Source organism: Protopterus annectens, chromosome 12.part0 (assembly GCF_019279795.1).
Source record: "Protopterus annectens isolate FY-2018-M chromosome 12.part0, PAN1.0, whole genome shotgun sequence".
Taxonomy (NCBI): domain Eukaryota; kingdom Metazoa; phylum Chordata; order Ceratodontiformes; family Protopteridae; genus Protopterus; species Protopterus annectens.
Genome location: NC_056746.1, coordinates 827,644,442 through 827,668,267, shown reverse-complemented (window position 1 = coordinate 827,668,267; position 23,826 = coordinate 827,644,442). Strand labels below are relative to the sequence as shown.

The following is a 23,826-nucleotide window of genomic DNA, read 5'->3' as shown; positions in this document are numbered from 1 at the left end:
CACCCACACACACACACACACACACACACACACACACACACACATACTAAATATATGCAACATTGGGAACCTTATCCTCTAACAGTCCCTAAAATCTGCCCTTGTTCGCTTTCAAGCGAAAACATCCATTTCTAGCAACAGTCTCAAAGGGGGGAGGGGGGACTTCCATAGGGCTAACTTTAGGTTCCCTATCGGTAGTGTCAGATTTCTAGGCGATGGATTCCAGAGGAGATTCACCCCCGTCTGTCTGAATTGTCATACTCAGAGGTCACATACCACTCTCAAGCAATGCACTAGAACTGCGAAAAGGCAAACGGCCCCCAGAAGTTAACAAATGCAAAACACTCAGTGTCAGGCATATAACTTCCAAATTGTATACAGAACTTGTATACAGAAATAAGCCTGATCTGTCATGTAATTTAGGTTTGTTTCTTTAAGAACACTCCTAAGAGACTATATGGTTCACATACAGTTATTAGATATAGGTGCTCTTCTGGGCCATTTTAAGCCCAGCCAATTTCCCTTTCAAAGGGGAAGATTACACCACGTACCCTGGGGCCTATGAGGTAAATACCTTAACTATTATACCAACCCCCCCCCCCCCAGTGTTAAAGGAACAGCCTACTCTCCATAGCAAGAGATCCTCTTTCTCTGAACAGCTCTCTTGACTCAAATGTTTTGTTTTACCATATCTATAACAGGTATTGGAACAGGCCCAATCCAATGCATCCATTACAGCTACACAACAGAAAGTAGCAGCAATAGTTAAGTGGTCTATAGAACCATCTTTGGTCATGCCAGAATTACTAACCTTATGCTGAAGCAACAATTTTACTTTTTTTACGACCGTGAATATTATCCATGTTGTAGACAGAGAAGAAACTCAATTTCTGGTACAGTAAGCTTAGTAACATTGGGAGAGGGCAACAATTCAATAGTAAGCATAAGCACCAAGCACACTTTCTATCCCCATATTACCAGACTGAAAATTGTGTCACCAGACCTTAAACTTTTAGTTAGAAATATTGCTAAATATTTATCTCAAATCAGAAAAAAAAATCTAAATCTGTTGAGTAACAATTGGGAAGGGGAGGCATTCCAACTGTAAAAGCACAGCACATAAGCTTAATATTTTTATAAAATCACAAGTTTTCCAGAGAAATTTAAAAAATAAGCCTAATTAGAGTAGACACACATATAATCCCTGAGAGAAGCCAGTATTTTTTAAGGTAGAGTACCACAACATATGTATACATATTGAGAGAATCAAAAATACCATGAATATTCACTAAAAATATTTATGAGAGAGGTCCCCAAAAGGGATCCGTTTTTTTTTTTTTAAAAAACATTGAATATTTACCCCACTTAGGCTGCACCCTTTTTGGTGGGAAGTGCATGAGCAGCCAAAGTGAATGAAAGGGAGGAGAGTTAGAGCATTGGCAAGCAGGCCAAGTGCTGTATCCTTGGCAAACTACTGCAGCAGTAAAAAAATAAAAGGTAACATACAAAAAGAAAGTTTAGACTTTATTACTTCACCAAATACAACTATGGGTATTCTTCATTCTATGTAATTTTTTTCTGTTTGCTTGTTATACCATAAAACTAAATCAACGCTAAAAAAAGGGCCAGTCGACCAGTCCACTTACCCAAATATCTGAAATAAATACCTACATGACACTTCTTTCCAATATGCAACTCCAACTTCACAGCATGCTTTCCACTATGCACTTTTATAGCAAGAGGCCCTAATATTATTGCTAATAAAATACTAAACCACTGGAGTGGCAAGCAAGTAAATATCAATGGTATTGGCATGAAAACTGTCTATACATAGCTGAGGTTCTGTGACTGTTTCAGCATGGAGACTGACATGAGCGTAGTCAGTTACTTAGATAATGGGTTTTTAAAAGTTTTTTTTAAATGGAAGGTGAAGGTGTTAGAGGCTTTGGCTGGGTAGTGAGTTTCAGGTTTTGGCCATGGTGCTGGCAAGGAGGGATTTGCCAGCATCATTTTTGTGCTCGATGACAAGTTATGAGATTTTGGTTACTAGAAAGGTTCTAGAGGGAGTATGGGGCTCTATAAGTTGGTGCAGTGCTGGGGTTGTATCAGGATAGTAGCATAATCTGTGAACAATGGATAGTTGGAGTAGTAGCATATTAGGCAACTCTAGCCAGTTGAGCTGCTTAAGGGATAGACAGCGGTGGGACCTATATGAGCTTTCGCTAGCAAACCTGGTGATCTTGTTAAGACAAGATTCCATTTTATTTCGATCAGTTTGTCAGAGATTAGTTAAGATGGGAAAGGCATATAGGAGGATAGATACAAGATGGGCCCTAGCAATGGTTACTTTGGTAGATTTAGTGATAAAATGTTTGGTCATGTAAAGGAGTCACATTTTGTGTGTATTTTTTTGATGGTTTGTGAATATGGACACTGAATTTCAGGTTACTGTCTATTTCTACATCTAGCAGTTTGGTGTGTGGGGTTGTGCTGATCTGAATGTATTCTTTGGAGTTAATGTAAAAATTATGTAGGGGAGGTGTCTGCCCGGGCTGAAGACAATTTGTTTTTTTGGGGGATTTAGAAGAAGTTTGATGTTAGTGAACCACGTTTCAGCTAGGGTGAAGATATTTTGGGATAGGGATTGCAGTTCACTTAGGGTAGGGGTGGCACAAATAAGTGTGGTTTCATCTGCACACTGTACTATTGATGCAGAGGGCAAGGCTGAAGAGATCTGGTTGGTAAATACAGAGAACAGCAAGGGGCCGAGAAAGGACCCTTGAGGGACACCCATGATTACTGGTAACAGGGGTAACAGCCGTCTTTCCAGAGAACTGCTTGCTGATGGCCTAAGTAGCTACTGAACAATGATATGGAGGAGGGACCTGTTTTTAGGGTAGACAGGGTATTGAGAAGTATACCGATTACCATATCAAGGGCTTTTGATAAGTCTAAAATGATTGAAGATGCAAATAGACGACTGTTTCTGTGGTAATTAACTACATTGATGAATGATAGTAGTGATGTGGTGGTGCTGTGGTAAGGTCTAAATCCATGCTGGGATATGGAGAGAAGGTTGTAATTTTGGATATACTGTAATAGCCAAGTGTGTACTACTCTTAATATTTTGGATAAAGGTAACAGGACTGCTATTGGACTGTAAATGGTGAGCTCCAAGGCGTTACCTCCTTTGTGTAGTGGGATAATATGTGATGTTTTCCAAGTGGTGGTTACCTTACATTCTAACAGAGACTTATTCAATAATTATCTTAGTGTTGGCAAGCAGATAATGCCACTGACCATATACAAAACAAGACATGGGGAGGGGTTCCCCAAATAGCAACATTACACAGAAAACAAAAAGCAAACTGATGAATTTACAATAAAAAACAGACCAAGACACTGCTTGCACATCGAAAATTCCTGAAAAGAATGCAGATAATGATAACCCTCTGGTTAGGACAGTGGTGGGAAAAGCAGAGCTCAGCAGTCCATGTGCAATGCTGAAATTATACTCAAGACATTGGTTCAAATCAAGTTCCAGCTGCCATACATGACAAACCTCACTATTTTACTACAAATTGTAAAACAAGACTGGATAACAGAATGGCCCAGTTAGCATCACTACAACACATTAACATACAGATCCCAAAATGAATTTATGTTGCCATAAAAGCAACATATACATTTTTGAGGAGGTAGCAAAAATCGACACAGAGGGAAAACTGCAAATCCACACTGGCAGTGACAAGGCAATTTGCACTGAACCTTGAACACTGCAGCTCTAACACAAAGTTTTAGCCACTAAGAGAACAAGCTGTTGCCCAGAGACATAGTCTTAATGTTATTAAAAAAGAAAGTAAAACCATTCTCACTAGCCAGTATAAAATTATTTAAAAATCAAACACAAAATAATACACTTAAAACACGGAAAAATATACTAAACGAAATTACAAAAGCCCTTATTCCGTTCTGCGTTTCAAACATCTAAAGAATTCTGAACAAAACTTACCAAACGACTCTCGGGTAAAATACCAGGGTACTAAGATTTCCCCATCTGGCAGGTATAAGCCCAAACCAGAACGGTTTTGAGAAAAGAGTGGCTGGACTGTCAGTTACTCGTAACAGTTCACGAGAATGTCTTGTGAGGATTCACACAGACTAAGAAAAATCATCACGTACAGAAGGGGCTATTAAAATGCAAGTGACAACCAAACAGAATACTGTGGGACAGAACAAGTACAGCCAATACGATTACAGTTAAAAAATGCTTCATACTGCCACAACCTAAACGAAGTGTAAAACGAGATAAGAACAGCGGAGAAAAAAAATCAGCATCCAACAGGCAAGTATTATACAAACAAGCCTTACAAAAAACTTAGGCTCGTTTCCTATCTCGAGGCCCACACCCGTAAGACACTGACAAGACGGATTTTAAATACTGTCGCTCAACACCGGATGGTTTAGTCCATCTTTGGCCCCGTCCTACAAATCTTTTATGTCTTAACACCTACCGGAGCAAACAAGGTAAGGTTTCAATGCCACCACCTCTTAACAATGGAATGACGCCCACTAACTGTCCACCAAACAGCTAGGCTTAAGAAAATCTAAATTAGTGACCGTTCTGACAAGAAAAGTTCTGAAAGCATCCAAGTAAAAACACGCCTGTCTGGACTGGTTACCTTGACTTGCATGGTCCAAATGAGTGCGGTCCATTTTCGAGCAATAAGAAATTACTCTTTAGATATAGCCGTTTGCTTGAAGCCGTTCACTAGATTTTCCACTCTAACTGCTTACTTCACTGTCACTCTCTTGGGAATCTAACCACGGACCTTCCTGAAAACACAAATTCGTCACGCCTTGCGCCTACATCCCTCTTCCGGCTTCGGACAATGATGTCAGACTGTCTGTTTTAACACGTCATTGTAACTACTAAGATTTTTTTTTTATATACACAGTGAATAGTGTTGCTTCATAGCAAGATGTTCTTTGGTTCGATTCTCGATTGCCTTCTGGATGAAGTTTGCATGCCGTACCTGTGTTTGCGTGGGTTTCCCCCACGTTCAAAAGACATGCAGTACATGGATCGGATGCCCCATGGTGACAATAGGTGTGAATGTCGGTGTGTGGCGTACCTCTTAAGTGTACGTCATTACAAGGAGCGCACCTCGTTTGGTGTCTTAAAAAGTTAGTTCCACATTGAAAAGGTTTGTCACACATTCAGTGTTAGGAATTTCTTAACTGATATACATAGTAAACAGAAATGAATCATACTGATTCATGAAAAGATTTTTTTAAAAATAAAATCTGCATATTTTAACCATTCTATGACCATCCTAGTTGAAATTGTTAGTCGTTAGTACGTGTTTGTGTTCCCCATTTTGTCTATCTGTTCCACATTATGAGGGCTAGTGTACCTCATTTTGGAGATGGCAGGTTGAGTGCTATGGTGTGTGGCGTGGAAGAACTACCTCGGCAAGGTTAGCCACCCGGTGGTGTAAACTCTGTAGATTGTGCCGCAGTGACACCACAACTCCTGTGGAATAGACTCCTGCCCCACGTTAAGCAGAGTACCTCATTAACCCTTTTTAAGTGCAACCTGGATAACTGGATGGGAAATAGAAAATACACCCCTGGGATTCTGCCAATGACCCTGCCGGACAGGGGCATTGGGTGCTGACTTGTTGGAACAAGGACTAAATTCTTGGCTAGGCTTGTAAGGGCCTCAGGGCCAATAGCCTAGTAAGTTCCTATGATCCTACAATCAAAATGCGCTATTACACCAGAATGAGGACTTGATTTTATTAAACTGCAGAATCTCGGTGGAAGTTCATTAAAATGCTTACACTCCCTAAATCGTAATCTTTTGTTACAAGTTTTATTTTGTAGCTGTATGCCTCACAGTTAGGGTTACCACCTATCACATACCAGCTTTTTGTGCAAGACAGTCCCTATTCGGGCAGCTTGTGTCATGCTAAAAAAAATGAAAAATGGTAAATGTCCTGTGATTTTTAAGGTAAAAAATATTCATATATTAAGTTTAATAGTTGTATAAAACAATTATTTTCTATCTGAAACACCTAAATGCTTTGGAAAACAGTTTAAGCAACTCAAAACACTACATTAATAAGCTTTTGTTTTGGCAAAAAAGTGAAATTATATCCTTTGCACTGGCTGTGAGTATGATTGCCCTGCAAAATCTCACATTTCTACAAAAAAATGTCCCACTATGGGCATTTGTAAGAGTGGCAACCCTACTCACAGAAGGGCTGTCAACATACCTCCCAACCTCTTTATGCAGGAAATGTGGGGAAAGTCTAAAATAATGGGGGACAGAAGGCCCAAAATAGAGACATTGCTCTTATAAACTTAGAAAGTTGCTAGATAAACAGTTTTTTTGTTGGAGTGCACATTATGGAGGCTATGATGTCTGATCCTCAAATGCCTGTCATCATTTAGTGACTTCAATCCTAAGTAATTTTCTAGAAAACTACAAATTTTATAAGGAACAGACCAAAAAATGTGAGGCAAAAATCTGGACATTCTTTGACAATGTGGAGACTTTATGGCTGTCAATAACTTTCAAGTTCTTGAGCATTAAAAAGCATAATACTGGCCTTTTTTTGTCACAGTGGTATATTGCGCAGTCTGTTCTACATGTTCTAACTTTTATGTAGGCAAAACTGTCAGGAGATTAAGTGACAGAATAAAAAAGCCCTGTGGTGCCATTAGGAACAAAGATCTTGTAAACGCTCTCAGTAAACATACCCCCAGATTCACGAAGCCTCTGTGTAAGAGTTACAAGTCTTACACGGAGGCTGCAGTTAAACGGTGTGACGTCAGCATGCTATGCATATTCATGAGGGCATGCTGACTCGCACCCAAGGTTAACACGGTCCGTGTAAGAAGGTAGGGGGCGTGTCCGCAGGGTGAGTCCTGCAAACGGATACACCCCCAGAAGAGTAACAGTCCCGAAAGTAAACCCCCACGAGAGAGTCCGCGTAAATGTCAACAAACACAACACAACACATGCCCCCACAGACTATAAACATAAAATGTAAAAATGATCATGTTATATTTTTTTTATAAGTTTTAAAGATGTTTGCCCGTAATTGCGCTCGTTTCCACGGGCGTACCCGTCGCTTAGCCACAGTTAGCAGTCAGTGGAAAAGCATATAAGATCTAAATATGCTAAGTAAGCCAAGAAGCAATAGTGTAGCAGTAGAGGCGTCAGCTGAAGAGGAGGCAGTCACGGTTTGAGCCCCAACAACATCAATTTTTATTTCTAGTGAAATAAACACGAAACAATTCCCTGACATATATGTACATATACAAAATTATATTTTATGTAAAATGTAATGAAATGGGCCATGTATTTTGAAGAAATGTGAGATAATAAAAAAAAAAAAAATGTCAGAAGTGCCTATGGCTGAGCTACGCTCTAACAAGCTGAGTATATCTGCCCGTAGGTGGGCAGTGGTTTAACAGGTGTAAAATGAGTGCCCGAGATTGAGCAGTGTTGTAGCACGCTGAAACTGTGTGCTCGTAGCTGAGCTGAGTGTAATATGCGTGCTGACAGCCAAATGACGCGTAAACCAGTGTAACCCATTTGCGCGGAGCTGCGCACCGCGCCAACATGCTAACCGGCGGGCAACGTTGAGAAAGCTGTATCAAAACTGCCTTTACACAGACACACCTCCTAGCCTGTGTAGACAGTCATAAAATAAAAAAAGCAATGGCCAGGCTCAAAATCAGGATACCATGCACCATAGTCAAAGTACTGAACCACTAAGCCATGACAGTTGCTCTTAGAAATGCAGTATTAGCATATATATAGGAATGAATGGAAAGAGAAGCATGACAAAGCAGGTTTTGTGAAGCTAATTCATTTCCAAAATGGCCAATCACAGATAAGTGCAGGGAAAAACGGCATATATAAGCCCCATAGGCGGGAGTACACAGCATAACTGATTGTGGAATCGATTTGTAGTCAGGATGGCAGTTGTAGGAGAGGGTAGTTGCTTCCGAGCACAGAGGTGGGGCGTTGAGGAGTCCAAATATATGGTTTGGCTCCTCGTCCATGATCATGAGGCCCAACTCATGCAGGGCCAGGTCCTGTGGGGAGCATACAAGGCTGAGGCGTGGGACCGGTTGGCACATGATCTAACCAGTGCCACAGGAATACCAAGGGCTGGTGAACAGGTCCGTCATCACCATGCGGACCTGAAGAGACGGAAGCAGGACCAACTGAACCGTTGGATCCAGGAGGCCCGGCAAATGCCCAATGCCCCACTACTGAGTAAGTTACATGCAATTATTTATGTAAGAAATTAACCTAGCTGATATTATGGAGATGTGTATTCCAATATTACTTAATTTATATTACAGCTGCAGGTGTCCGTTCCATGAATCGTCGAGCCTATGCCAATAGGCTTGTGCGATTGCGCCACCAGGCAGGTTAGTAATTCTCTCCCTGTAACTGTTAAAAAATATAAGTATGACAGCTTGCAAAAAGAGTGCAATGTAGTCACTTATTAATAAAAAGTTCAAGTAACAGTGTAAGAGAGATTCTGCTAGTACTGTGTGATTACATAAGTGTGATGCAGCCTGTAATCCAAAAATAAAAAATGAAACAAGTCTGAAATAAAGATGTTCCACCTGTAATGTAATAGTACATAACCTGCAGCACGCTGTAATTTACAGCTACACAAGCTGAGTACAACACATGTGTGAAATATACCCCCGTTTAAAATCTGAAACATGACACAAGTGAGACTGTTGGAAAGGATTGTTGTAACCAAGTAAAACATGTCAATAAAGCCTAGAATTAAGTACCATCCTGAATTGTAAAAATAAAACAAGTGAGAGTGTGAGAAAGAGGTATGAATCCACCAAGAAAGTTGTAATAACTCCTGAATAAAGTATACTGCAGTCAGTACAGAATGAAATGAATGACAGGCACAACCAAAGAGTGAAATATGTGCAATAAAGTACTGAAGCTGGAATGTCTGTCCCACAATTTGGATATGTTGCTGTACCTTTGCAATATGCAGATAGTATGGTTTTATGAAATACCAAACATCCACAGTTGTCTAGAGCCATATAAATCAAATGTAGCAGGATGCTGTAGCTGAACAGAGCCAGATATGAATGTGTATGAATAAAAATGCAATGTATATTAATGTAGCAGTAACATTACCATCACCAACATGCCTAAGTTTACACATAGGAAACTGTAGTCAGACCTGTAGGGTGTATATATCTGCAGCTAGTAGAAATGTACAGCATATGTATAGGTATTTGAAGTTGTTAATGAAATATTTCTTCACCCTACCCTATAACCACAAATAATCCATTCCACATGAAATGGGTATGTGTATTCACAATTAATTCCCCTGGACATTTGTCCTGTTGGTTCATACATATTTGCATGTACATTGATGCATGTGCCTTGTTCATACATCCAAACCTGATGGCCTGTTGCCATCAATCAACCCTGCATGCTGTTGGATTGTGTACTGTTGTTCAAATTATGCATGTGTTATGCTTGCTGTTCAATGTCTTGAATTTATGGGTGTTTGGTTAATGGGAATACTAATGCATGCTGTTACAACTAATTGTGAATGGTATTGTTTGTTACTAACCCAAACTGTCATAAAATATTGCAAAACATAGGACGACAGGGAATGCGGGTTCCAGCGGACCCACCTCTCCCACCTCAGCTGGCAAGTGCACCTGGCACTAGTGCCCAGGCCGGACTTTCCTCTGGTGGCCCTGTGCCACCTTTGGGTGGAAGCACCGCAGGGGATGGGGCTCATCCCCCCTCTGCAAGCGTGGCCGTAGGAGACCATCCACTCACCCTCCATAGTGTCCAGACTGTGGTGCGTAGGGAGATCAGGCATTCTGTGCTTGAGCCCCTACGCCAGCTTGAGGCACGGGTGGCACAATTCACGGGCGTGCTTGCTGCCCGTCCTACACAGCCCCCAGCACAGCCCCGTCCTGGGCAGTGAAGGCACAGTGGCAACTGCCCATGGGTGGGGATCTCAGTTCTACTGTTGCCATCTGTGGGCTCATGGGCTCGAGATATCCAAACATCCGTCCCCGTCAGTTGTGTTCCCCCCCCACATGTGTCATACACCACCCCTGTATGCATCTTGTTTGTCTTGTCTGTTAACCTCCCCTACCTACCTCCCCAACTATACCTACTGCCCGTACCTGACATTCCAATCTCACCTGAAAAAAAAAAGGGCACTCTGTTCCCGCAAAAAAATTACACCCCATACATAGCTGCCCATTTCGCAGACATATCTGCTGCACATGTAAACTGGGAATTACATTTGGCTGTACAACAAATATTGTTGTCCTCACCCTTCTCTCAGGGGTGGAAGGTTTCAATTTCACACCAAATTACACATGTATGCACAGCTGTTGCTGATAAAGAAATGTGCAGCTATGGGCCTTTCCTACACCCTTACTGCAAATCCTGAGCTTGTTTCCCTACTGTCCTACCCTCTTTGTGACCCCTTTTTCACCACTTTCCTGTCTCCCCATTTTCATTTCTTTCAAAGAAATTAGCGCGGGTGTGCGCAAGAGTAAGCACTTTTAAGCAGTTGTAAGTGGGTATGCACTTGTGTGCGCTTAGCTATGCGTGTGTGCGCAAAGCTAAACACCAGTGCGCATGCGTGAGCTCTGCGCAAACCAGCGCTACCCCGCTTACAACTGCTTAAAAGTGCCTTAGTCACTTTGAATGACAAGGCCTGTAGTCTGCTCAGAAGCAAAATAAAATCCCACTGTCAGTCCCGAACCCAGGAAACAGTAGTCTGCATGACTTACCACTAAGCCATGACTGCTATACAAGAACATTGTGCTGAAAGAAAGATATCATGAAATAGTAGAAATAAATGTAAAGGGAATATAGGAAGTCTAGTACACAAAGCATGTCATGTATATTTACTGTCAAATCTAGTGGATTTGTAAAATATTAATGTGTGAAGAGAAACAGCCATGCTAGTTGGTAGCTAGTAGGTAATAATGTCACAGTAGCACCTTGCAAGCCACACACATACTCAGAGCAGAATAAACACTGCCATAGTTTAATAGTTAAGAGCCCAGACATAGCAACTGTGACTGAGTTACAGGGATGTCCCTGATTTGAAAACAAATGTTAACTGTGCCCCACTGACTCCCTGTGAAATGTACTAACAGTAGGCAGAAAGGTGTTACAACACATGCAATGGTAACTATGAATTAATGAAAGTATTCCCCACTTGCACGTCACAAATGGTGTAGTAATACATATGCTCAAAATAACCCACAGTCACAACTGCAGAATATCAGAAAATTTCATGGGTGTATCCCACTGATATGTACCATTCCATGAGGCTGATAAAAGATGCACCTGAGAGTATCTGAGGCCTGCTCAGCAGCATAATCAAATACCCTTCTAGGTGTCATGGCCCACACCATGGCCAGACCACACTGCATGCAGTACCACCCTACCACAACAAACATATAGGGAATTGCTGCTCAAACAAATATAGCAAGCATTAAAAGCTGTGAATGTAAATGGAAAATAGGAAAGCCATAGCAACACATTACAGTAAAGACACCTAGCAGGCATACAAGGAGTGAATGTAAAGGGCAAATATTGAAGCCATAGCAACAAATTGCAAGAGCCACTGCTGTATACCAGTTACACCACAAGTCCCACAGGAAAGCACACACACCCATATACACAGTATTACTAGTCTTAGGTGTCAGTTTACATACACACTGAGAAGAGGAAACTGGAGGAAGGAGTACTCAGGTTACAGTACAACATGCATTGCAGTGTCTACAACACAGCCTGAAATATGAGAGACATACCAACCGTTACACTCACAGAACAGTGTCCACAGCATACCAGCATGGTCCCCACCCTGATAATCTGAAAGGGCTACGCCTACCTAACAAACCTTTTTATAGCACTGTCCTGAAATCACAGTGAGAACTGCAATCACTACACAACAGGCTGCATGGAATTAGTAAATGCTGGCTAACAATTGGTGCAGAGGCCATCACATGGACATGTGCAGATACCTACAAAAGCATCCTGTACTCCCAGTCCACACATGCAATACTTTCATTGCACCCTCTGGAGGTAGAGACAGAGAGAGCAAGAGAGAGAGAGAGAAAAGAAAGAAAATTTAAAACAACAAAACAAACAAGTTGTCATCACAACCTGACACTGCCAAGCCAAACTGAAGCTGGCAAGAGAAGCAGCAGCAGGCCAACTATCTCAAAGCCAACGCAAACAGCTGTAACAAACACAGGTAATGTAAAGTAATAATATAATAGTCTACATACTGTGAACCCTCCGTATGTGTTATTGGTCTGTATCTATGTATATGAAGATGTGCATAGGGCAGGGGACATACTGCAACTGTCACTGAAGGCTGTACATACATATGTATGTGAAGGTAACTATGTGCACATATCAATGTAGGTCATAGTGCAATGTACAATGTAGGCTGTACAGTAATGGATGTTTATCAGTACGTTAGTGTGTGTATACATATGTGTAAATAAAAAGGTTTATATCTATATCTATCATATGTATACGTATGTATATCGAGATATGTATGTATATATATATAATATGCATATATGTATACATAGATAGAGAGGGATGTAGAAATACATATACATATATAGATAGATAGAATATGTACATACATATGTATGTAATACACACATACATATATAGATATATGTAGATACATATACATATACAGACAGATCTGACTGTCTACAGATATGTCTGTATATGACTATCTCTCTCTCTCTGTCCCACCCCCCATCTCTCCCTCTCCCTCTCTCTCTCTCTCTCCCCCTCTCTCTCCATATCTATATCTATATATCTATATCTATCTATCTATATGTATATATATATATATATATATATATATATATATATATATATATATATATACTGAGTAAGGCACATGTGTGCAGATGTATTGCAACAGGTGCCTGGTGACAAAGGCATGGAGTGAACACCAGTGTGGATACTGGATTACCATACCCCCATAGGTCTCAACCTCTTAAGTGGCCAATGTGGAACACAGACCCTAACAATGTGTGACAAATGGTCAAAATGTGGAACACCCTATTTTCACACTACGCGAAAACGCACCATTGCCATGGAGCTTGGTAGAACTAACATTCAATACCACACTTCTCCAATCCAAAAACCTTTAATCTGCAATACCATAACCACACCATAAGTAAATGAAACAGCACTTAGATAATGTAGTAAATGTGATTTTTATTTTTGTAAACAGACATATTGCAATTCACACAAAGTTTAGACCAAGTTAAACGTCCTATTCCTATCATATGTCTGATGTAGACTCACTGTAATACTGTATGCTGCTGTGGCTTTCTTGGCAGCCTAACACATGTATTAAATGTGATTTTTATTTTTGTAAACAGACATATTGCAATTCACACAAAGTTTAGACCAAGTTAAACATCCTATTCCTATCATATGTCTGATGTAGACTTACTGTAATACTGTATGCTGCTGTGGCTTTCTTGGCAGCCTAACACATGTAGTAAATGTGATTTTGATTTTTGTAAACAGACATATTGCAATTCACACAAAGTTTAGACCAAGTTAAACATCCTATCATACATCTGATGTAGACTTATTGTATGCTGCTGTGGCTTTCTTGGCAGCCTCTAAAACCGGTTTTGGCAGCTTAATATCACAGACATCCAGTTCTTCATTCATTTTAATTGCCAACAAAGAGTTCAGTGGTTTTACACTCAGAGACTGACGCAGTTCAGTTTTCACTTTCCGCACCATACTAAATGCCCTTTCCGCTTGTGCATTAGTGTGGCAAGCAAAGTAGGCTCATCATCAGCTGCTTAAAGAGTGGCAGTTTCCCTTCAGTGCAAAGGTCCCTCAGAAGGTGTGCCCAGTACTGTGACACACATGAGTGGGGCCCATCTACTGGGCCTGTCAGATTCCCAGTGTCCTCGATCTGATATTGGGTGAACTCATCGATTAGTTGTTCGGCCTCAACATCATTTTCACATACACCCAGACGGAAGCCCACATCTCTGACAAGCCCTGAAGAAATGTCCAATTTTTTGGCTGGATTAATAAGTAATGCAGCGTCTTTCAGTAAGTGATCCTGCATGGGAAACTTTTTCAGCATTTTCTGCAGCACTGCAGCATAAAAAGCTGCAACTTTTTTATAAAAGTTAAATTCAATGACTGTGCCAGCAATATCCTCCTCATGGCTGTTCATGTACTGCTTGACTTCATAGCCAATACGAAGTTCACCATTTGGTAGAACACAGCTACTGTCAGTCAACACTGACACATCACTGTGTTTGATTAGTCTGATAGCAGATGCAGGTCTGTGGAGTCTGCCAGCATACTGCTGCAGGAGTTTATGCACAGTGGCATGCAGTGTCAGCAGCTGACTTTCTCTGCTCTGAAGCTGTATGTTGAACTCCAGTAAGGGTTCCAGTGGATAGTTAAGGAACATAAAAATCATATGCACTTCATGACTCTGCAAGTTTTTAGAAATTAAGTCAATCTTAGCAGACCTTGGCTCTGCAGACAGAAAATATGAATTTAGAGCTGGCCACATGTCCAGGGTTCTGTTAATAACCTTACCAAGACTGAGCCATCTAGTAGGTGCATGTCTAATTATCTTGAGGGTGTCAGTATCTGTGAACAAAGCAAATTCCTGAAGTTTTTGTTGTCTTTGTGCACTGGAACTGAAATGGCAATACAGATCTGATACAAGTTCTTCAACTGGTGAATGTAGTGCTTTTACAGCAGCCTTACTACAGAGATCTGCCAAGTGGCAGAGACACCCCATGTTTACAATTGTGGGCTTCACCTCCTTTAAATGAGACAGCACAGAATTGTGTTTTCCAATCATTGAGGCAGCATTGTCTGAAGAAAAGCCCACAATGTTGGAAACTGGAATGTTAAATTTTGTCAGGCTGGACATTAAAGAATCAAACATTGCTTGTCCAGTTCCGGACACACATTCTGGCATATCAAGGAACCTTGTCACATTTTTGCTTGCCTTTTCATCAAGGTAACCAACAAGGATGACTAACAGTTTGTCATCTCCCATGTCTGTGCTTTGGTCCATATACACACAGAATGGTGATTTCTGGCAGGCTGCTGCAGCATCATTCTGGTAATGAGGCCCCAGCACATCCTGTGCAATGCATGCTGCCTTTGTCTCCACATGTCATTTTACGGAGAACATCTTGATCCTCTCCACACTTCTTCATAAATTTCAGGATGTGTTCTCCTGCTGCAAATGATAAGTTGTGTTTAGCAAGGAGAGACACAAAACCAACCTCTGCCTCAACCACATTTGTACTTGCTAAACTCTGTGGTCCAAAGAAATCCACCATAGATCTTCCAGCTGCATGCTTGCAATTCTGCCTGTGTTTCTCACTGTTAGCATGTCGTTGCAGGTCATGTCGGCCCCCATGATGGATTGTGAAATCCGTGTTGCAAGTCTTGCAGAAGGCAAATTTCACTCTGCGCCTACTCATAGAAAGCCAGTCAAAGGCACTTGCCCAGCTTGGCTGAAAAATTGTGTATCTTCTCTTCTTTGGGGTGTGAGCTGTATCTACATCCCTGTCCTCACTGCAGTCTGGGTAGTCTATACCTAGCAGGTTTGCAAAACAGTGGTGTTAGACAATGAAACAAATGGGACTAAGTGCAGAAAGGAAAATTACAAGATGTCCTCAATAGCAAAGATACAAGACAATAGGGCCATAACCTACCCATATCACTGGAAGTTTCCTGACTTTGCACCCTCTTCTCTTGCTCATCTCTGCTCCTTTTGTTTACTATAAAGGCTTGCATGCTTCACTTCCTTGCCTCAATGACACTTTCAATCCTCTGGGGCTCACTTGCCCACCTATCTTTATCCAAAAACAAAGTCAATTAGTTTCAGAGACGTACGAGGATGACAAGCAGCAAAAACATACAAACTTTAAAAACTGCTCAATAAACCTAGAAAGTTGCTACAAGGACCTGTCATTGCATACAGTCCCCCCCCCAAAAAAATATATATAAAATAGACATTGGGGACAAGCAGCAGACCTGTCTGCATACAGTTTCTCCAAAAAAAAAGGCAATTACTTTGAGACGTACTAGTGGACAAGCAGCAGAAACATGCAAACATTTTAAAATATTGCTCTTATAAACCTAGAAAGGGCAATTACTTTCAGAGACATCCTAGGGTGACAAGCAACAGAAACATACAAACACTTTAGTTGATCTTAAAGCCGTACTTCTCAGATAATGGACTGCCATCATGTTGAATTTTCCAGTATGATTCCTTTAGCAAAAAAGTATGCAGTGGCAAGCAGTATTTTGTTTTCATCCAATTAAATGGTTGTAATATCTGTAGAGTTATACAGGGTGATATTGCTATAACCTGCCAGCATGTTTAGTTTTTAATTTAAGACGTAAGCTTTCAATATCTTACTTTGTCTGCTGTGTCCACAAATAGCATAGAGGAAACAGTGTGGGTACTGTTATAAATGTACAGTATTCCTCTTTTGCTTTGCCTGCTAAGATAATGTTCTCTAATGTGCTGGGTATTCTGATGTGTGGTCAGTGGTCTCACCTTCAATAACCACATCACCACAACAGTCAAGAAATCCTTCTATGTGGCACACCTCATCACTAAGGGCTTTTCATCCAGAAAAAAGGAGGTCATTGTCCCACTGTACTCATCCCTCATTAGACCCATTATCGAATACAACGCTCAGTCTGGTATGTACCTCTGAAGACATTTGCAACAACTGGAAAGGCCGCAGAAATACCTCACTAAAAGAATCACAGGCCTAAAGCAGATGCCCTACACTGACCGCCAAACTCCAGCTATACTTTTGTCGCATATAGTCTACTCAGAGGCGATCTCTGCTTAACATACAAGGCCATGTCAAACCCAGAGCTGTTGGACATGCCACACTTAAAGAAATCCCAATCCCTCAGAGCCACACGCTCCAGGGATCTAAATCTTGTCATCACAATAAACAAAACATGCTGGAGGGATAGGTTCCTGATCCAGAGACTCCCCTGACTCTGGAATAGATTGTCCATACATGTCAAGCAGAGTGCCTCTTTGGCCCTCTTCAAAATGAATTGTTACGGCTAGGCTTGTATATGCCTTAGGGCTGATAGCCTAGTACCAACCTATGAACCTATGGATTTTGTGACTAGACACACAGCTTACCTAAAACTTTTCCTTCTACAAATCATGATGGACATGGTGTTATACCAATACCACATAATTAACACTGAAGTATGGATGGATTTGCTGCCTGAAATGTGTAGATAAGGAAATCCATGCATAACCCATACCCTTTTACATGCTAAAGATGTAAATCTTTCATTACTGAGGCGGGACAGCACAAAGATTTAAAAGCATTTGTATTTACTTTTGTAAAACAGGTACAGTTCACATTAATGTGTGCACAGCACATATCTGTCACTAGTGTGTCTAAATGCTAAGATAAGTGTAGACCATGACTGTCCACATTTTCCTGACATCTTTTAAATGTTGAGAGTATACTGCTATATAAGATTTTATGTACACACACTCGCATATATATTCAATCAAAATATTTCTATATATCTGCAGTGCTCTTAAACACACACACATTGTTCTTGGCTACATAGAATTCCATCATGTAACATTAAGATTTATAAAAAAAATCTTCCTTGTTACTAAACTAACTGTATGAACTTAGATGCCACTTTTTGAAAGAGCCTAGAAGCACAAGAAAGTTCATAGGTTCAAAGAAAGTTAATTAAGTGACTTGCTTAAGGTAATTCACAAAGCTGCAACTGGCAGAAAAAAGTATGGTAATCTATATATGAAAATAAAAGCATATTATATATGGAGTGAGAGTCACACATACTGTTAATTCTCAATCTATTTAAGTCACTTGCTGTTTGGGTATGTGTAGTTGTCATATGTAACATACCATATGCACTGCTTTCCTCCTTTTCATGCATGCTTATTTATTTTGCACTAAGTAGCCTGTATATCAGTAATGTGTCCATAATGACCACTGAGCATCCCATATATCAGTAATGTGTCCATAATGACCACTGAGCATCCCAGCAATATGCCTATAATGACCAATGCGCATCCCGTATATATCAGCAATGTGCCCATTAGGACCACTGAGCAACCTGTATATCAGCAATCTGTTCACAATGACCATTGAGCACTCCATACATCAAAAATGTGTCTGTAATGGCCACTGGGCACCCCATATATTAGCAATATATTCATAATGACCTAACACCACCGCAGACACAGTTTTCAGTCTAGTATGATGGAACTGGCTAGTGGCTAAGTTTTCTCATTCTCTCTAATTCTCTCATAGTACTACCTCTGCTAATTCCCTATACAAAAATAAAAAGGGAAATCTGATATGTAACTTTTTTAAGTTAATTTTTTGTTTAGCAGTGACTTCAAGACATTTGTTTCCCCAACAGTGCCTGTGAGACAAATTTAAGCACCAGATAAAAAAGACAAATTTCAAAGAATTACCAAACAGGTAAAAACAAAAATGTCACGGCAAAAAGTCCACAGGAATCAAGTATAAAATATTTAATTCCAAATATAAATATCTCCAACAACAAACAGGTAAAAACAGCAGATAAAAAATGACTCGACTCACGCTTTCACCCAGGCTCTCCCAGGCTTTATCAAGATACAAAACACATTTCAGTTCTGCTTTAAATACAGCTTATTGGCATCAATAATCCAATTAACTTAACCAGTAAGTAATTATAAATCTTTTTAAACAGATAGAGTTCTGTTTACCTTAACTCTACTTTGAAGCCCTGTTGTTCACTACCCTCTGTAAATTATGCTAGAGAATATGATAATAGATAATTTTGATGTTACAACTTTCTATAAAAGAATTCTATTCTTCTTTAAATCTCCTACCAAATAACCCCCAAAAACATTGCTTGTATAAAAAACATTGTTGCATATAACAAGCTACTAAGAATGAAAGATAAACTCTAACCTGCCTAATAAAGACCTTCAGTACACCCAAAATAAAAACCATGCGTTGCCTCAAATTAAATCAGGAATCATTCTTGGTTAATAAACGCCTGTTGCTGACTGTGCTCTTCCTAAAAAGTTACTTGACACATAATTTAGCTCTTCTAAGTCTGAGTAAGCACACAACACACATGCTCACACTGGTAATTTACGGTCCATAGCTCTCAACCTTTCATCACCAATATGAGGAACATTTTTTGTACACTAGCACTCATAATCTGGAACAAATGGGGAAAATGTGGAACACCTACTAACAGCTTACTAATAACTTCATCTAGGAAGGTCATAGGATCGTTAAAATATGCTGCAGAATTTATAAAAATGGTAGTATAAATAAACACAATTAAAATGCGAACACCTATTTTTAAAATCCCAAACACCAGAATAAAGCATTTGAAGCTTATTTAAATTTCATGGTAACCAGTGTCACTCAGGAGAATACACTTTTTGTGAGAGATCAATGTATTATTTTGATGGTTTTGTTAGTCTTAGTAGTAGGTTGTCCTTGGAATATGTGGGCTTATACTGTCCATTTCATCACCCCATGTATTTACCTTTCCTGGCAGGCACTGGGCAGGCTCCGACTCCCATCTTCTAAGACTTCTCTCCCCTGGCCCTGATGTCTTCAGAATTCGGATCTGGACTGGATTCTCTCTGCAACTGGCTGGCACCACTCCTTCCTTTAATCCGACCGACGTAGTATTGACTCAACTTCGACGACTCCAACACAATGAACAACGATCAAAATGGCAGCAAAGCAAAATTCCCTCCCGAGTCCAGACTCCTAGAAGCCCTTTTCAAGCCATTAATTTGGCGCGAAAAGGCTTCCAGGAACACGATTGGTCTGCATTTGGCTCCCGTTCTCCGCATATTCTCTACTTGATTGACTCGTAGGCTGAGTTTGCTATTGGCTGTAAATGCGGTCTATGAGCCAATCAAATTAAAAACTGCAGAGCACAGCCAACTATGCATTAGTTTGTATACCGCAATCCCAATTGGCAGTAATTGCGGTACACAAACCAATCAAAAGTCTTGTAGCGGAGCCACAGCTGTTCAATGCGGAACAGCGGAACAGTGGCTTCGCTCTTCATTAAATGCGGTGCGTTCCGCATAATCCGGAGCACTTGGATGCTCTGCATACCCCATTCCAAAACACTTACACCAGTAACCACCACATATGTGCTTGCCTGTCCACCACTGCATGTGTCAGGGGGGAACAGGGGCAACAAGTGTACAATAGGCTCCCCATTGATATTCACAGTGGCACACTAGTCCTGTAATACCTGTACATGGTATGTGTCAGCAGACATGGTGTGTCAGCTATGGACATGTAGGTCACTGTACCCCTCTACATCCCACAATGTCCTACACGGTATGTACCTCCCATGACAGCTACAGATATGGAGAAGGACACAGTCATACATAAGAAACTGTGGCAATGCACTCAAACACATTACCTATGCAGAGTGACTGACAAGACCACAGAGCACACCCATACTACCTACATAGAGGTTACCACTGCTGGATATACATAGTTAAGTCACACCCATGGCGGTTGTCCAACAACAGTGGTAACACCTCACAACATCCACAACCCAAATGACCTATGTCTGTCATACTTGTCACCGCAGTAAAGAGCACATGGTGGAGGTACAGGTTCCTACCCACAGATAAGACATACCCTGGAGTAAACCACACAGCATTAAGAAGCAAGGCTCCCCATGAGTAGATGTCAGACATACCCCTGCTGAATGTTATGCAGATAGGTAATATGCCATATGAGTCACCCTGTGTAACTGTTTGACAGGAGCAGGTACGATCACATCACATGTGTCACAAGGGGCAGGGTAGCATAACAGTATGCTGCTGTAGGCCCAGGGCCAATAGCATACTACCTACCTAAGACACAATGCACACCCACGAACCCATTGCAAACCAACTATGTGAGGTGGAATGAGTGTGCCAGTGACTGGGTGCATGCTATGTAATGGTGTGATTGCTCCCCATGACTGTCTATCTGTCATGGTAGTGTGTGTCCTTGGTGTGAGGCCAGAGACAGATGTGTGAGGTATTGTGATCCAAACATACTACATTGCCATATGTTGTGCTGTGTTACCCTGTATGTGACTGCGGTGTAGGTAGGGTTATGACAAGTAAGAGTAGTGTACATTACCAGTGAAATATGTAACGTGCATTGCATGCAGTGCATGGGTTGATAATGTTCCTCATACAGTACCTTGATACAAACCCCCAGTGTGAGGCTGTGCATTGGACCTGAACCAGTGTGCTGACTGCTGGAGTATACTAGTCTGTCATATGGAGTGTGCCAGGTACTGTTGCAGAGTTGTCGGCTGAGCACTGATATCTGGTCATTTACATGTGTATCCCCCAGTAGACAGACAGATGCTATATATGGGAGATAAGTTATATCACTACAGTCGATTATTATGTGTATTATGTGTGCCATATTTTGCTGACATATATTTCTGACATATTTTTCTTTTCCTTTTCAGGGCTATGGTTCACAGCGAAACCCTACCTACTCCGCTGTGGAGGATGAGGAGATGCACCAGAGCCTGGTGCGGGATTTTGCAATACTCTTTTCCCTCACCAGCCAGAACCAGCAGGAGAGGGCTGCACTGTGGCAAGACCTGGTCCATCGGGTAAATGACATAGGCACGCATAAACGGACATATGAGCAGGTACGCCATCACTGCAGTGATTTAATTAGAAATGGCCGTCAGCGTGCGTCGGATATCCACAGGCAACAGCGTGCCACAGGTGATGGGGTGGCTATACATCCCCCCCTCACCAGACTGGAGGGACTACTCCTAAGTGTTGTGGCTCCAGCCCAACAGCAACAACAACAGCAGTAGCATACATGCATAATGATGGAGGCTGGAGCCTCCCAGCAGAAGGACTCAGAGCGTGCAGGTAACATGCCATATGTATAGTTGACTGTCCTGTACACTGGTAGTTTATGCATGTGTGAGGTGTGTCCTCGGTTTGTAGCTGTTATCTTGGTAATTATTGTGCAAGAGTGATATTCTCAATATCAGCAGTAGACCCGTGGAAGCCAACTGTTGTACTACTGAACTGTAATCATACTCACAGTATCAATGGCACAGTTGTGCCCACTGACAATAAATGTCTCATTTCTGCAGGTCTCTCTGGTGTAACAGCAAGGCAGCCTATCCATGCTGGTGAGTGTGTAATAACAATACCTTCAGTACTCTTGATACTAATAGTAAGAATAGGCTGAAGCAGTAGTGCTATGTGTTTGATTGCAGGTGTGTTTGTGTCTGTGTGTTGATATCTCATATACTGAGGAGTGTGCATGTGTGCATGTGCGCATGTGTGCATGTGCACCTGTGTGCATGTGTGCATGTGCACCTGTGTGCCTGTGTGTATCAGTGGTGACTTTGTGTACACATTGTAAACTGTGTTTCCTGTCTTACTCCCACAGGTTCTGGTGCTGCTCTGGTGTTGTGCAGCAGGGAACCTGAATCAGCTGCCATGGATAGTGATAATGATGATACCTGTGTAATGGCACAGGGAGGTGTGCCAGGGTCCGTCGTTGGTCAGCCAATTGACAGTACACAGCTGTCGACCCCATCAATGCGCACAGTCATCCTGCCAATACATCCTTTGTCACCAATGTCCCTAGGTGATGGACAGGATACAGTGGGCATTGACCAGGGTAATGTGGCATCGGTGGCACATGCATCCCCATGCAGCAGCCATGGCCAGGGTCCTGACACGGTACCACACAGGCAGATGTCCAGGGGTTCTCGTGGGAGCATCCGTGGGCGTACTGCCCCTGTCAGACGTGCCCACAGAGGTCTTTCAACCTCAGCTATGTTTCGGGCTGTAATGCAGGCACAGTCACGTATGGAACGGTACACCAGACAGGGTCTGAGGGAGCTGAGAGCATGTCGCACAGCTATGAATGACAGTATGCATGATGTTGCGGCTGCCATCTGTAATTTCACCGAGGTCATTGACAAGACGTTGGGGGGACACATTAGATCTGTTCCATAACTACATATCCATGAGCCAGGGCAATGGTGGACGGTTGAGGCGTCGACGTGGGCGTATGCCAGCAACAGCAGCAGCTGGCAGTCGTCGCGGACGGCAACAGGTATGCGGCCGCTCCCATAGTGCCAGCAGCAGCCCCAGCAATGCTGGGTCTGTGCTGTCGTCAGACCGCCCCAGGAGACCACGTGCACGTGGCTCTGGACAGTCCCAACAGGGACCTGTCTCCAGTCACCAACCACCTGCTTCTGATGACAGTACCCAGTCTGGCTTAGTACCCAATACGGTCCATAGCACCCCTGCCAGGCACAGGTACCGTGTCCGTGGCCAGAGACAGTGATCTGTATGACCTGGCAGGTACAGTCTGTGGCTGTCCACAAACACCTGTATATGGCAGCCATGAGGTGGAACTGTGTGCATGCATACACACATGTGAATTGATAACACCTAGGGCTACCGCATACACGCACACACTGCATCAACATTGCCCCATCTTCTACTGCTGTCCCTCACCAACACACACACACATACATGTCAGTTGGTTGTATCAGTGGCAGACTCAGGCATACCAAGTACACACCCTGTGCATATGATGAAACTGTGCCACCTCCTGCAATCTGTAACATCGGTGCAGGAACAGGTTAACATGGTGCTGATGCACAGGGTG

At 41.8% G+C, this 23,826-nt stretch overlaps 1 protein-coding gene across 6 annotated transcripts in view; it reads right to left on the bottom strand.

The window, feature by feature from the left end:
- Window positions 1-5,059, bottom strand: part of TPD52L2 (TPD52 like 2) — a 566,267-nt gene extending 561,208 nt beyond the window's left edge. For 3 of the 6 annotated variants that reach the window (XM_044089864.1, XM_044089865.1, XM_044089868.1), the window contains exon 1: window positions 4,683-5,059. In XM_044089864.1, the coding sequence (XP_043945799.1) occupies window positions 4,683-4,716 (34 nt within the window). In that variant the 5' untranslated portion in view covers window positions 4,717-5,059. The remainder of the gene's footprint in view (window positions 1-4,682) is intronic. The other 3 variants (XM_044089866.1, XM_044089867.1, XM_044089869.1) reach the window with 2 other exon arrangements.
- Window positions 5,060-23,826: the final 18,767 nt, after the last annotated feature.